Source organism: Mugil cephalus, chromosome 4 (assembly GCF_022458985.1).
Source record: "Mugil cephalus isolate CIBA_MC_2020 chromosome 4, CIBA_Mcephalus_1.1, whole genome shotgun sequence".
NCBI classification, from domain to species: Eukaryota; Metazoa; Chordata; class Actinopteri; order Mugiliformes; family Mugilidae; genus Mugil; species Mugil cephalus.
The window spans coordinates 1,125,269-1,140,096 of NC_061773.1; the positions used below are offsets into that span (position 1 = coordinate 1,125,269).

A 14,828-nucleotide genomic window follows, 5' to 3' on the forward strand; every position below is an offset into this window, starting at 1 on the left:
ACAGCGCGAAATGCTCAGTATGAACATTAAAAAAACATACAAACAAACAAACAAACAAAAAAACCCAATTGTGTTTAAATGATAAAAAATAAACAGTAGCAATCTAAATTTAAGCCTGACCAAACAACTTGATCACGTGGACACTGTTTACTAGATCGTTTTTTTTTGTTTTTTTTTTAATCTAATCTTATTTTATCTTTCTTTTTACTTGTTGTTTCTTTTATGTGCTAAACTACTGTGACCAAGTAATTTCCCTCATGGATCATCAAAGTCTGTCTAAGTCCAAATCTAAGCCTGAATATGAATAACAATATAAATATGTGCAATCAACAACCAACAACCTAAAATATAATTTGGGGACAGTGGAACAAGTACTAAAATATTGTAAAGTAACAATTCACACTAACGCTCTGTACACTTAAAACTAGTACATTCATTTTAAGTTATTAGTACAGTTGTGGAGCAGAATTAAAATGTAGCGAACATGGATACATACTCAAGAAGAACTGATTGTTCTTTGGGTTTTGTGGTTAATGGGTGCGTCACGTACTCCGTTTGGTTCATCGTCACTTTCGCGACGTCATTTCTGGGAAATTTTCATGGTGGCAGGGCCGTAAGTTTCTATTTTGCTCAAACACTCCCCTCACGACAGATTGACATAAAAACGCACCAACAGAGCGTGCGCGCGTGTGTGACGCTCAACCAATCAACTCACAGCTCTAAACTCAGCAGGAAACTGTGCCAACTGCTTCGACATTTCGGCTCATCTGCCGCCTTGACAGCGGCGGTTTCAGAGCTAAAATGGCGCCGGGAGCTAGTCGTCAAGTAGTAGTTAGGAGGGATAAATAAGTAACCAATGAAACGGACATTGAAGAGACTAGATCTAGGAAATAACATTCACACGCCTGTAGACTCCTTGCAGTTGTTTTGTTTCACCAACAGTGAACAGCAATTGTGGCTTACAACTGGTAAAGCTCGAAATAAGAGCTAGAAATGCCCATATTTTAATTCGGCTGTTAGCTACTGAAATATTTCTAAGTGGATTCGTGCAGACAACTTGAAGTAAGGTGAGTAAATTGCTCGAAGGGACATTTTTTCGAAAAAACAGCTAACCTGCTAAAAAATTACAGTCGCACTTGTCTTTCGTTAGATGTCATATGAAAACAATAATAATATAAACAGCTTTTAGTCATAACATCTCATACAGTAGGCTAAGGTAGAGTTACCAGTCATCGATCATTGATCAAGATTGATCAATTATGATGTTTGTATACAGTCTGTAGTCATGCTCAACAGTTCGTACTTTGTTCTCCGCTGTTTACAGACTTGCATGTACACGTCATTTTAACCTTAATGGTGGTGATAGGATAATTTAGCATGGCAGGTTAGCACCGTGTACAGTAGTTGCTGTTCTGTGGATTTCCGTGTGTAATGTGGTGGCCCTTGTGTGCATGTTTGTGCTCTGTGAACCCAATTAACCTCAGGATGGCACAGTGGGAGAAACTGAGGCAGCTGCCTGCAGTGTACAGACAGCAGTTGCATGAGCTCTACGATAGGGACGCTTTGCCCATGGATGTTCGCCACTATCTGTCAGCCTGGATAGAGAAGCAGGAGTGGTAAGGGTGGCACGACCTCTGAAACCAAACAGAAGTCAATGATTACTGTACATAAGCCTGTTTGTAGAAAATACTCTGTTTGCATATTGTTTTGCTCTTGTCAGGCAACGAGCAGCAAGGGATCACGACTTGGCTGTGGTGCTGCTCCAGGTCCTGCTGGAGAATCTGGACATCCAACACAGCCGCTTTGTCCAGGAGGAGTCCTTCCTGCTGCAGCACAACATTAGACGCTATAAACAAAACTTCCAGGTATACAAAACAAAAGCTATTTTTAGAAATAGCAAGAGTCTACTTATTTACCACAGGAGTTCTGACCAACATGTGTTGCACAGATTTGGGCAGTTTTTAAATATGTTTGTGGCACTGTGGTACTGTGGTACTGAATTTTGTTGGCTTTTTTAATACTTGTTAAATAATTAACTCTGATATCCATGTGACCTCTCTTCAACAGAGGTATCTGGATGACCCGTGTGCTTTGGCAAGCGCAATCCTGTGGTTTTTGGAAAAAGAAAAAGAAATCTTAGCCAGTGCTGAGCTGGCTGAACAGGTTGGATAAACACAACAATACCTAGTTTAGCTGGAGTAGAATAATTGTCAACCAATGTTACAATGTTGCAAAATAAGTAAACACACACTCCTTTTTCTGTCAGTGTGACTCACCATCAGTACTGGATGTGCAGAGCCTGCACTCGAGTTTAAATTGCCTGTTAGCTGAACTTAAAAGTTATTTTCTTTACACATTTTCATTTCAAAAGCCATATGTAATTATTAATAAATACAGTGCGGGAGCTTAAAGTGGAAGACTTTCTTCCAAGGACTGATAACAGTTTTAACTGCAGATTCACATGTGAAAGAACAAATGCATCTCTGTATCATCTCCTCCTCCTGTTTTTTCCCTTAGGTGCAGTTTTTGCGCGTAGAACAGGAAACCATGGAAATAAGCAGCCAGCAAGACCTTGAACGTAAAATGGCCGGCCTCAGGAATGAAGTGCAGGTGCAGAAAGTGTTGCGTCGTACTTTGCGTTGACCTTTGTAGATAAACCATATTACTGTTCATTTATTCATTTCTTCTTCTTTTTTTTGTTGCTTTATTTACTTTTGGGATGCAGTGTATGGAACATACAATTGTATGTTTGGAGGAGCAACAAGATGAGTTTGATTTTAAATACCAAACCCACAAGTTGGAAGGTAAGCAGATCAAAAAGTTCTGGTTATATTTGCATGCTCTGACGATGTTCTCTGAGAATGAGTAATACTGTACAATGGTCTGAATCAGAGCTGCACATTCTCTTTTGTTTTGGTCGGTCTTTAATGGAAACTGTCACCCCACAACGGAAACTGTTATGCAGCTGTGGTTGATGAGGCCTCGAAGACAGAAAAAATCAAAGTTTTTCAGCAACTCCTCAACCGACTGAACGAATGTAGGAAGGTATGGAGTATTAGTATTCTCAAACAACACATTTGACACCTCAGTGTATAGTTGTACCCAATTCTTCCTCCTATTTTCAATGTTTGTCTTGTATGTTCACATCTTAGAGCACACTCGTAGAGTTAACTAAGCTTCTGGACCGGGCTGAAGATCTCATCAATGTGCTGGTGAATAAGGAGCTGTTGGAGTGGCAGAGGAGACAGCAGAAAGCTTGCATTGGCGCTCCAGACAATGTTGGCCTGGATGAGCTAGAGAAGTGGTATGTTCACTTCAACCCAAATTGAGGTCCAGTCTTTGACATTTGCTGCACCTGCAACCATTTTTTTTAATCAGTTTAGAAACTGACAAAACTTCATATGGTTTCTTCTCTTTTTTTCTCTGCTTTTGCAGGTTCACCTGTGTAGCAGTGTGTCTGTTCCAGGTGCGTGAGTTTCTCAGTAAGCTGGATGAGCTGGTTGGAAAAGTGTCCTACGAAAATGACCCTGTGAAGGCCAAAAAACCTGCACTGCAGAGGAGAACAGACACTCTTCTGAAAGAATTACTCAAGAGGTCCTTCTTCTTTAGGATACTTTGTTATGCTTTCTTGCTCTTCTAGGACTTATTTGTGAAATTTACTGACACTGATGTTTTACTGTTACTTGAAGCTCCTTTGTCGTTGAGACTCAGCCATCCATGCCTCAGGGGAAAGGACCTCTGGTTCTCCGCACAAACGTGCAGTTCTCTGTCAAGACCAGGTTGGTGTAACACTTGTTCAGAAAATAATCTGCTGTAGAGACTACTAGAAGATCAGTATGCTAATTGTTTTAATAATTAGATGTGCAGTAATGCATAATAGATATGCCAGTCAGACTGGCAAAAAACAGCCAAGACATTGGAATGAGTCCATTGAATCTTTAGCTACCTAGCCATAACACTTGTTTTTTACATTTTACTGTTAATTATTGGAACGTTTCAGAAGGTCTAACATGTTTGACTTAATGTTTTCAGACTTCTCGTCAAGTTCCCCGAACTGAATCACTCTCTGAAGGTAGATGTGTCCATCGACAGGTGAGATTTCCCCCTTTGGTTATTTTCACCACACACAGAACAAAATGACCAAACTTAAGTGTTGTACTTTAAGCAATAGCGGATAACACTTTATTTCACCCCTGTGGTCACTGCTCTGTTTTTCTCACCCTTGAAATTAGGGAAGCTCCTCAGATCAAAGGGTGAGTTTTTTTAATAACTTTAATTTTCAGAAGAAATGTGTTTAACTAATGTGAATTAATTTTATACTAAATCTGGTATGTTCTTAGATATCGCCGCTTTAATGTCTTGGGAAGCAAAACTAAAGCATTGAACATGACTGAGAGCCAGAGTGGAGGCATGGTGGCAGACTTCAGACATCTGGTGAGTTACTTCTCACCTGAGGTAGACCTGAAGTCTTTCATGCAATTTCCACATCTGAATATATTAATCTGTCAGTGCTGCAGTACCATATATCTTCCAGCAGCTAAATTAAGTGATTAAAAGACAAACATTTGTGAGTAATTCTGTGTACGATTATTTATGTGTCTGTAGACTCTGAAGGAGCAGAAGTCTGGAGGTGGTGGCAAAGGATGCAGTGATGTAAGTTGACCATCCCTGCTTACGGTTTAACTCAGAAATCAATTAATCAAGAAGTTGTAAACAACCGATCTGTGTTTGTCATTTACAGATTTCTTTGAGTGTCACAGAGGAGCTGCACGTCATCTGCTTTGACACTTTGTTTGAGATGAAGGGCTTGTCAGTTCAGCTGCAGGTGGAGTTTCTTCTGTTTCATGTTATATGACCAACTTTATGCATTGGTTATGTATAAAAGTTTACCATTAATCTGTGACTGTGCTGTGATGAGTTTGGAACTACCATATGATCTGAATAAAAGCTGTCTTTCTCTGGCACACCACATAGGCCTCCTCCCTCCCAGTTGTCATTATCTCCAACTCGAGCCAACAAAATAGTGCCTGGGCATCTATCCTCTGGTTCAACATGCTCAGTCAGGATCCCAAGGTGAGACACTGCTGTCACTTAAAGCACATCTGTTACCTGCCTGTTACCTGATACCTATTCTTCATATATGTTTTGTGTTTTTCCAGGATGTTATGTTCTTTGCCAACTGTCCAGCTGCCAGTTGGCCACAGTTTGGAGAGATGTTGAGCTGGCAGTTCCTCTTTTCCACTAAACGTGGCCTAGACCATGCTCAGCTGCAAATGATTGCACACAAGCTCTTCGGTAAATCCTTCTACCATATTCTGCTGCAGCTTTCCATATTTGAGTCATGATACCATGAACCAATAGGTCTGATATGTTGTCAAAGTACCTTATGCATTTTCAGAATTGTTGCCTTACAATTTAAAGGGATCACCTGTTCCTGCTAGAAACTATTACTATAAGACTGACCATATTTAGATAATGTGTCCAACTGGAGAACATGGGTAATTGGTTGTCTCTTACTGTTTTGTCATTTAATAAAAACTTTCATTAAAAGCAAAAACTAAACGTGAAATACTCAAATCAGATTTATGACAGTGGTTTTATTTTATATTTGTTTCCGTTGCTTCTGTTTTGTGTAGATGTGTCAATGGTATTGAAATTATAAAGACAGTCATCAGATAATAGCAATTGCATAACATAATCAGTGTCTTTAATGATTTGTGCACATGTCAAATTACATTATTTTTTAAATTCTGCCAGGAAAGCAGCTAAACTATGACAACTGCAAAGTCTCGTGGTCAAAATTTAGCAAGGTAAGAATACAAAATGTTTGGAAATGCTTCTAACGTGGTTTAAGGACTCAGTCCAGTCATAACTAAAGCATATATCAGATCTGTAAATTAGATTAGACTAAATTAGATCATATAGATACTTTATTTTGTGGGACATTTTATAGCCATTGTATAGTTTGGTTTTGTTTATTTTGTTTCTTTAGTTACATATATTGCTGAGTTGCTAATATGGCTGTAGATTCTTCAGGTTTTGCATCCGGTTTGTTTACCAGTGGCACTTTCTCCTTTGTTACAGGAAAATTCTCCAGACACTTTCTGGGTGTGGTTTGATGGCATCTTGGTGATGGTGAAAACATACCTTGAAGACCTGTGGAGAGATGGGTATGCTTGTTGTTTGTAGATCTGTCCATAAGTATAAACCACCAGGCTATAACCATTTATGTTTGAAAATTAGGTCATCCTAAAACTTCTTCAAAAAACTGTCAGTAAGCCTGCGCAGGTTTCAGATTTTTAACCAGAAAACAAATGTCAACCAAATAAAAATCTGGACTTTTCAACACTGTAATTTTAGCTTCCGCCTATAATTGCCTCTGAAATAGAGGAGGTTTCTTGGAGTAACACATTTTTTTCTGTGCTGCAGCCTCATCATGGGTTTTGTGACCAAAGGCAAAGAGAAGTCTCTCCTGAAGAAAAAACAGAGAGGTACATTCTTGTTGCGTTTCAGTGAAAGTGTGATTGGAGGAATCACCTTCTCTTGGGTGGAATACACCATAACTGGTGAGATGTTTTCTTTGCATAATGATATCAAAAAATAATTTGACATTGTTGCATGGCAGACTGAAATACAAACATCTTAGTCAAATGAACTTTTTATTGATTTCAACCTCTACTTTTAGGTGAACCTGATGTAAAGACGGTCCAACCGTTCACCAAAGTCGACCTTACGCAGATCCCCTTCCATGAAATCATCAGGAATTTCCAGATCTTAGAAGCTGAAAATGTACCAGAGAATCCTCTGCTTTACTTGTATCCCAACACCCCTAAAGATGAGGCATTTGGAAAATACTACCTGGAGAAAAGTGGAGGTATGGAAATCAAATGTTTTTGTACATACATTTTGTTATTATTGGGTCCTCTTGTAAAGAGGCGCATAGCTGCATTGGAATAATATATGCAATAGACAAAAACTTCCATTATTTTGTTATGAAGCTACTTTATTCAGTATGATAACCTGGAATGAATACAATTCAAATATATATTTGGGGTATTTCTTATAGATTTGATTGCATTATTTAAATAATTGAAGTGTGTAATAAAATGATAAAAATAGAATTTTCTGATAAATGGTCTTGCTTTTATATAGCGCTTTTCTACCTACTCAAAGGTACTCAAAGCGCTTTTACTCAGTACTCAGTGTTGTTGGCTCTGTTAAGGTGCTTCTCTGAGCCTTTGTCACGTTGATCATACATGGCAGTGAAGGCTCTATTAGTCCAGAAGCACATGAGGTTGTCATAGGATGCAATTGTACATGATACAAAGAAGTGTAGAAGGCGCAGAAAGTGACAGCATGCGCAAAGACCATATCTCACGTGAGAGTGAGATATGGTTTTTATGTGTGCGACTTTTTGGCAGTAATGTAATCCCATATATTTCTCCATCCATTTACATGGTAAAAAATATACAATGATAACAATTCAATTCAATTTAACCAAAAACAAACATTGATTGATCTCAGAGAATATGTAACACTCTTATGCATACAAAATAAACACAGCTAGAGCACAAGAATTTCCAGCTTCCAGCTGCATGTACTGTGCTAGTGTGGGTGATGTAATGTATGGGCTGCATGGGACCACAGCGTCTCCAGTAGCACAGGGCTGCCTGTGAATGTGTCTGTCAGTAAATCTTGTGGGGAAAAAAAAAATCTATGTATACCGTATATATGTATTGTCCGGTGCCAATACCAGTAAAAAAAAAAAACGCAGATATCAGGCAATCTCTAGAAACGCCCTTAAACAAGTTTTTAAAATAAATCTGACTAAAAACACAATTGACATTCTGTGGTTAATATCATATAAATGGTGATTCCCTTGCGGTAGTTATAGTTAAATGGTTAAAATGTCACTATATTGGTATTGTTGTTAAAAGAATATGACAGATTAAATGACACTTTCCCACTTGTCTTTCAGATGACAGTCCTTACATAAAGTACATCAAAACCAAACTGGTGTTTGTTTCAAAGGAGTAAGTATATTGTTCATTTTCTTTCAGGAGGATTGTCCTAAACTATACCGGTCCCTTAAATTAAACGTAAATGCACTTCATTTAAGAAGTAGTCTTATAAGCTACTGGTTGTAATGACTGTTTATCATTGGTCATGTAGGAACACTCTGGAGGCTAGGTCACCCATGTCCTCTGACATGACACAGGGTGAATGCCTGGAGTCATTGAGTGGCCTGTGTGGAGAGGCAGCTGGTGAGTCATGGCTCTCCTTGCTGTCCAATCCAGCTAAAAATTTTGGCCGTCTATTTTGGCCTTGCGGTCTATGAAATCAGTAAATGTCACGGCTGCAGTTTAATTGTATGGGGATGTTGGCTGCTTCTGCTGCATGCACTAAGTGTACGATACTAAGCATAACATCTAACAGGTGTGTTTGGGTTAAACAGAACCATTACTAACATGCTGATTTCATTTTCCTGCATCTTGATTCTGATTTCTGATGCTTTTGCACTGGAGACACTTGGTGTATACACAAAAAGGAATCAGGGATCTTTTTTTTTTAAATTTCTGAATGGTAATATGAGGCTTGTCTGGCTCATGCAATTTCTCCGAGCCAAGAAAACACCTAATGCCTTAGTTTATGAACTTTGTGTGTGTGTGTGTGTGTGTGTGTGTGTGTGTGTGTGTGTGTGTGTGTGTATAATACATTCTGATTTAACAATTTTTCTTTATGTTCATGACTATTTACATTGTAGATTCTCACTGAATGCATCAAAACTAGTGAACAAGTGAACACATGGAATTACAGTGGGGGAAATAAGTATTTGATCCCCTGCTGAATTTGTAAGTTTGCCCACTTCCATAGAAATGATCAGACTCTGGTTTTTATGGTTGTTTACTGGTTATGGGTATAGACAGTCGATAGTCGAAAATGCATAAAAAACACACAATCTAAAAGTTATAAATTGTTATGTATTTTATTAAGGGAAATAAGTATTTGATCCCCAAGCACAACACAAGTCAGTACTTTGTAGAGAAACCTTTGTTGGCAAGCACAGCGATGAGACGTTTCTTGTAGTTGGTCACCAGGTTTGCACACAGCGCAGGAGGGATTTTGGCCCATTCATCTTTACAGACAGTCTCTAAATCCTTCAAGTTTCTTGGCTGCCTCTTGGAAACTCGGAGCTTCAGCTCCCTCCACAGGTTTTCGATCGGGTTAAGGTCTGGAGACTGACTAGGCCACTCCATGACCTTAATATGCTTCTTCTTGAGCCACTCCTTTGTTGTCCTGGCAGTATGTTTTGGGTCATTGTCATGTTGGAAAACCCACCCACGAGGCATCTTCAGTGTTCTTGCTGAGGTTTTTGTCCAAGATGTTACAGTACATGGCTGCATTCATTGGCCCCATAATGCAGTGAAGTTGCCCTGTACCCTTTGCTGAAAAACAGCCCCAAAACATGATGTTTCCACCTCCATGCTTAACCGTGGGTATGGTGTTCTTTGGGTCATACTCACGTTTTTTCATCCTCCAAACACGGCGGGTCGAGTTAATGCCAAATAGCTCAACTTTGGTTTCGTCAGACCACAGCACTTTCTCCCAAGCCTTCTCTGAGTCATTTAGATGTTCACTGGCAAACTTAAGGCGGGCCTGTACATGTGCCTTCTTGAGCAGGGGGACCTTGCGGGCACTGCAAGAGTTCAGTCCATAACGGCGCAGTGTGTTGCCAACTGTTTTCTTGGTGACGGAGGTCCCAACTGCTTCCAGATCATTAACAAGCTCCTGCCGTGTTGTTTTAGGCTGCTCCCTCACCTTTCTCATCATCATCCTCACTCCATGAGGCGAGATTTTGCGGGGAGCTCCAGACCGAGGACAGTTGATGGTCCTTTTATGGGTCTTCCACTTGCGAATAATGGCACCAATAGTTGTCACCTTCTCACCAAGCCTTTTGCTGATGGTTTTGTAACCTATACCAGCCTTGTGCAGGTCTACAATCTTGTCCCTGACATCTTTTGACAGCTCTTTGGTCTTGCCCATGGTGCTGTAGAAGTTGGAATGTAAGAAACTGATTCTTAGAGCAGGTGTGCTTTATATACATGACGAGTTAAGATCAGGAGTACTGGTAATTAGTTGACTGAGCACAGCAGTGTGCCACATGCGCACCAGCCAATCTGTAGGAGCCTGAATTCTAAGTGAATTGTTGGGGATCAAATACTTATTTCCCTTAATAAAATACATAACAATTTATAACTTTTAGATTGTGTGTTTTTTATGCATTTTCGATTGATATTCTGTCTATACCCATAACCAGTAAACAACCATAAAAACCAGAGTCTGATCATTTCTATGGAAGTGGGCAAACTTACAAATTCAGCAGGGGATCAAATACTTATTTCCCCCACTGTATTTCTTTAAGACAGTTTTTTTTATATCAGTTTTGAATGAGCTTTTCAAAGACAAAAAAATACAGGCAAATGAGAGTGTGCCGCAAAATCAGCTTTTCCGATTTCTTGGTTCCTACAGCGACAGTGTCTACTTTCTTTTTTGAGATTGAGAGCACATGACAATTTAGTCATTCTCATTTCCCCAGTGAAAGCCGTACCACAAATCCACAGAAAATCAACAGAAACAATTTTCTCTTGTCCCCCTTTTTCTGTTGCTAGAACAAGATGGGGATCCTCGTCTTCTGACCTTACCTCTGGAGAATTGTGACTCTGATCCCATGCTGACTAGCTGTGCTCCAGCCCCAATGGAGGATTTACTGATGTATCTCAACAACCCTGACAATTTTGACTGCAACATCCCGCAAGATCAAGTGCTGGCTGATATGAGTCAATTCTCAGTGAATCCGTTTACCTGTCTGACCCCGCAGTCCTGTGGAAGCAACTTCTCATAGGGCTCCATCTGTATTAAATCAAACTACTGTTTTGTTTGTCACTCACTCAGCTTTAGTCTTAGCTACACATGTTGCAACATCCACGTTGAGCCATCTCAGTGCACATATGGCAGTTTCAGCGAATTCAGCATTTAACATGCAAGTTTTAATTGTGTTTTTATGTACTTGACACCCCATTGATGATCCTGATGTATCTGTATTTAAAGATAGCCTGATCAGCACTTGCACCTTGATGTCCACCTTTAAATCATTAGAACTGAAGTTTTTATTATAATTCTTCAAATCATGTTAACTCTTGTAAGTAAGTATTAGATATTTGAATGAGCTGGACTCATCCACTCCAATTTTGCATTTTTCGACTAACATCTAGAAAAAAGAAAAACTAGATTGGTGGTCAAGATTAGTGTGGGGTGTTGTGGAGCATTTAAAATCAAACTGTAACATTGACCAGTGAAAAGGAATTAACCATTTGTTATTCCATTCAAAAAGTTGTAAATGAACATAATGTGTGTTTTTTTTTTTCTTTTTTGCATCATCAACTACAAGAACCCTGTTATAATGGAAGTGTGGAATCTGCAATCAAACATCTTAACAATAAATGACTAATTCTTTCAAATATGGCACAGATGCTATGCTTACATGCTAACTTTTAACTCTGTCACTCTGTGGTAGCCCTGTGATAGACTGGAGACCTATTGAGTTTATCCACTTTGCAATGGTTACAAGAACCATTGTTAAAGAAAATGCATGAATGAATGTGTTTGGTTTTTCTATTGTCGTACTCAAATTGTTTGAGTAAGAGGTCACTTCAAGGTCAAGAGTTGAAACTGTGGCTACAACAATTGTTTTCATAAAAGCGTTCAGTTGTTAAAGATCGACAGATGTTTTTCCCTACTATCAATTATCTGAAAGTCTAGAATATTTACACAGAGAAAACTATTACAGTCAATTTTAACCTTACAGGTAACTCAAAACAGTTAATTCATTGTTTCATCTTGGCATCAAGTACAGTTTTTTTCTTTTCCCTCATTCAGCTGGCAACATTTTCTCAACATGTCCTCAGGTCTCAATAAATAAATGCCTCAACACAATTAGATATGCCTATATTCACCTACATGTTAAACTGAGGTCACCTGAGATTTCTTTTAGTCATACACCATCAGCAGAGGCAATCCAGAGTTGAGACAGAGACCTGAGTCACCAGTTCCTGATTTGACACAGTGAGGCATATTACGTTAGGCAGGAATATCCTGTGCTGATTTTGTAGCATTGGGGGTTTTTCATATGATGTAAAAACATGACATGTTTAAAGTCTACAAAAAAGTCTTGATGCAACTATGAAATACTTATCACAAAATAGAATTTATTAATAACATAAAAACAATAATGTCATCTACTATATTAAGCAACCAGCTGTTAAAAAATGCCTTCAAATAAAAAAATATATAGAACTGTTAAGGAGGTTCTGCTGAAATGCTTGTACAGTAACACAAATTTAATTCATCATACAGAAAAGTGACAGTTGATCATGGCTGAATATAAATAGCATAATATGATAGCTGTATCATATATCATGCGCCTAGTACCATGTTTAAAGCTTCAGATATATGAAGTCAGGATCTCACAGGCTGCCACTGTATCCAGAGGCGGGTGAACGGCGCTGCAGCCTTGGTGAGCAGCTCATGGTAGGCCTGTCGAAACTGACGGTTCATGACAGCGTAGAGCATGGGGTTGATGCAACTGTTGAGCCAGGTGAGGTTTGCGCAGAACATGTGCAGTACCTGTGGGGCGCGGTTGTGTTTGTCAGCTATGTTCAGCAGCAGGAAGGGAACGAAGCAGAACACAAAACACAGGAAAACAGTAAAGCACATCTTTGTCACACACTTAAATTCACCATCATCTCCTGAAGCTGTAGAGTGGGAGGAGGGAGCTGCAGTGGTGGTAGCATGTGCGATTGCAGGTGATGCACGGATGGTATCAGGGACATGATTCCTGTCTGTTGATAAATTCTGGTTCAATTTGGATGATTTTTCAGAGATGATTTCATCAACATTTTGGGCCAGGTCTGGCTGGCTGCTCATCTCAGAGCTACATGTCTTTACCACACCACTGTCTATAACAGTGTCATTGGTCCCTTGAGTTGACGATGCTGGTTTCTTCTTGGATGAGCGGCGGCTGAGCCTGTAGCGGAGCAGAGCTTGTGATGCGATCTGAACTCGTCTGTAAATGAGCATGTAGAATGCACCAACACAGCCCAGCCCGACAAAAAAGTAGAAAAACAGCAAGATGGTGGTGTAGGGACGACCCCTGGTGCGATGGAAACTGCATGTGCAAACCTGTGGCACGAACACGTAAACAGGCCAGAGTGGGCTAAAGCTGGCCAGACTGACTGCCCAAGCTGAGATGAGAAGTAAAATAAGACCACGGTTAGAAAATACAGTGTCAAACAGAGCCCTTTTAGCCACCAAGAGATATCTGCTCACTGCCACCAGGCAGAGGGTGATAATGGAAACAGAGTTGGAGAGGAAGAGGAGCAGGCCAAATATCCTGCACCAACTTCCTCCACTGCGCCATCTGAGGTGCAGATAGGAATCAACTGAGATGGGCTGCAGCATTGTGCAGTACAGGAGATCAGCTACAGCCAGGTTGACAATGAGCACATTGAAGCGAGTCCTCAGACGTGGGTCTAAGGTGAAGGCTAGAATGGTCATCAGGTTCCCCAGCGTCCCAGTGATAGTTACAGCACATCCCCACAGCACAGCAAAGTACCGGTAGCCTACAACTGAAGGACTGTAGCAGGAGAAGAGATCGTCCTCCGTTTGGTTTGTTTGGTTCATCAGCATTCTGTCAACTAACAGGAATCAGAGTGTAGGTTAACTTCTTTTTAATGGGCACGCGCAGTTCTTTGTGGTATTAGCAGAAGGAAGTTACAGGTGGACTAGAAAGTTTGCCACTTCCTTTTAACCTCTCACTACTTGAAACCTTTGCTTTTAGGCTTATGTTTGTTTCATTATATTTTTGTTACAAAGGTCAAATATATGGTCTTTAACAACTGTGTCTCAAGTTATGTAAATCACATAGCTTAAATAATGGCCCTAGTTTTCTCCTGTGTATTACATCACACTTTTAATTATTCTCCTTTTAAACTAAACTTAAAAAAACTTTAGTCCATAGATTATGATTCAGTTTGTGACCCATTGTATGGAATGTAACTGAAACCTACATTAAACTTTTGTCTGTCTATATATATATATATATATATATATATATATATATATATATATATATATATATATATATATATATATATACATATTTTATTTTATTTCAAAGCTAAACAGACGTTCTTACCTTCACAGTTCTGTCAGTCCCTGTAGTAGTCGAGATGGAGCTGTGTCATTATTTGTTCTCCTGAGCTGAATGCCTCTCTTCCTGCTGCTCTTAATGTTTGTGTGCGTCCTCTCTGTTGCTTAAGTACCTTTTACACAATGTAACAGGGTTCTTCCTGTTCACGTCTAAATTCAGGAAGCATGAGCTTGCATATGTTCCGATAAAACATTATCCTAGCCCTTTTTTTCTAGTTTACATGTAATACCCAAGAGATTCTTGTTTCCTGTGTTTGCATATTATATATTATGGAACTTCCTTACCTACATTTTTGCTATGTTGGAGAAATTTCTCCAACTAAGTAACTAACATAATTTACTGAATAATTTTCACAAAAATACTATGATTTCTATACATACAGTCTAAATGTTGAGGGTTTAAACCGTATTATTGTTTTCTTCAAACTTAATACATATGCTTTTATATGTGTTGTATTGTATTTTGTACTGTAACCATGGTCACAGCTAGGAACACTGAGCACTGTATTTTTATAAATTACTTGGGACACATTTATGCATGTATCCCTATCAGGCTTTAT

At 39.3% G+C, this 14,828-nt stretch overlaps 2 protein-coding genes across 3 annotated transcripts; one reads left to right on the forward strand and one right to left on the reverse strand.

The window, feature by feature from the left end:
* The first annotated feature begins 817 nt into the window (after positions 1 to 817).
* On the forward strand, positions 818 to 11,519 carry stat2 (signal transducer and activator of transcription 2). 2 transcript variants are annotated; one of them, XM_047582952.1, is made up of 24 exons: positions 820 to 1,067; positions 1,485 to 1,616; positions 1,721 to 1,865; positions 2,068 to 2,163; positions 2,518 to 2,610; positions 2,726 to 2,804; positions 2,966 to 3,045; positions 3,153 to 3,304; positions 3,436 to 3,594; positions 3,690 to 3,779; positions 4,033 to 4,092; positions 4,233 to 4,253; positions 4,341 to 4,434; positions 4,606 to 4,653; positions 4,742 to 4,825; positions 4,975 to 5,073; positions 5,160 to 5,295; positions 5,758 to 5,810; positions 6,085 to 6,170; positions 6,430 to 6,566; positions 6,686 to 6,874; positions 7,979 to 8,033; positions 8,173 to 8,264; positions 10,671 to 11,519. In XM_047582952.1, the coding sequence occupies exons 2-24, from the start codon at positions 1,486 to 1,488 to the stop codon at positions 10,901 to 10,903; spliced, it is 2,412 nt and encodes an 803-aa protein (XP_047438908.1). In that variant the 5' UTR covers positions 820 to 1,067; position 1,485; the 3' UTR covers positions 10,904 to 11,519. The 2 variants fall into 2 exon arrangements, with proteins under 2 accessions (XP_047438910.1, XP_047438908.1); XM_047582954.1 differs by lacking the exon at positions 8,173 to 8,264 and having other exon boundaries at positions 818 to 1,067; positions 10,671 to 10,871.
* gpr84 (G protein-coupled receptor 84) lies at positions 11,379 to 14,422 on the reverse strand. The gene is made up of 2 exons (XM_047582955.1): positions 14,255 to 14,422; positions 11,379 to 13,754 (listed from the first exon to the last, which is right to left on the reverse strand). The coding sequence occupies exon 2, from the start codon at positions 13,744 to 13,746 to the stop codon at positions 12,517 to 12,519; it is 1,230 nt and encodes a 409-aa protein (XP_047438911.1). The 5' UTR covers positions 13,747 to 13,754; positions 14,255 to 14,422; the 3' UTR covers positions 11,379 to 12,516.
* Between the last annotated feature and the right edge of the window lie 406 nt (positions 14,423 to 14,828).

Coding starts and splice junctions, on each gene's coding strand:
- stat2 (XM_047582952.1), top strand. CDS start 1,486: ATGGCACAGTGGGAGAAACTGAGGCAGCTGCCTGCAGTGTACAGACAG. Junction 4,826..4,974: donor GCTTGTCAGTTCAGCTGCAG/GTGGAGTTTCTT, acceptor CACACCACATAG/GCCTCCTCCCTCCCAGTTGT. Junction 5,811..6,084: donor CGTGGTCAAAATTTAGCAAG/GTAAGAATACAA, acceptor CCTTTGTTACAG/GAAAATTCTCCAGACACTTT.
- gpr84 (XM_047582955.1), bottom strand. CDS start 13,746: ATGCTGATGAACCAAACAAACCAAACGGAGGACGATCTCTTCTCCTGC.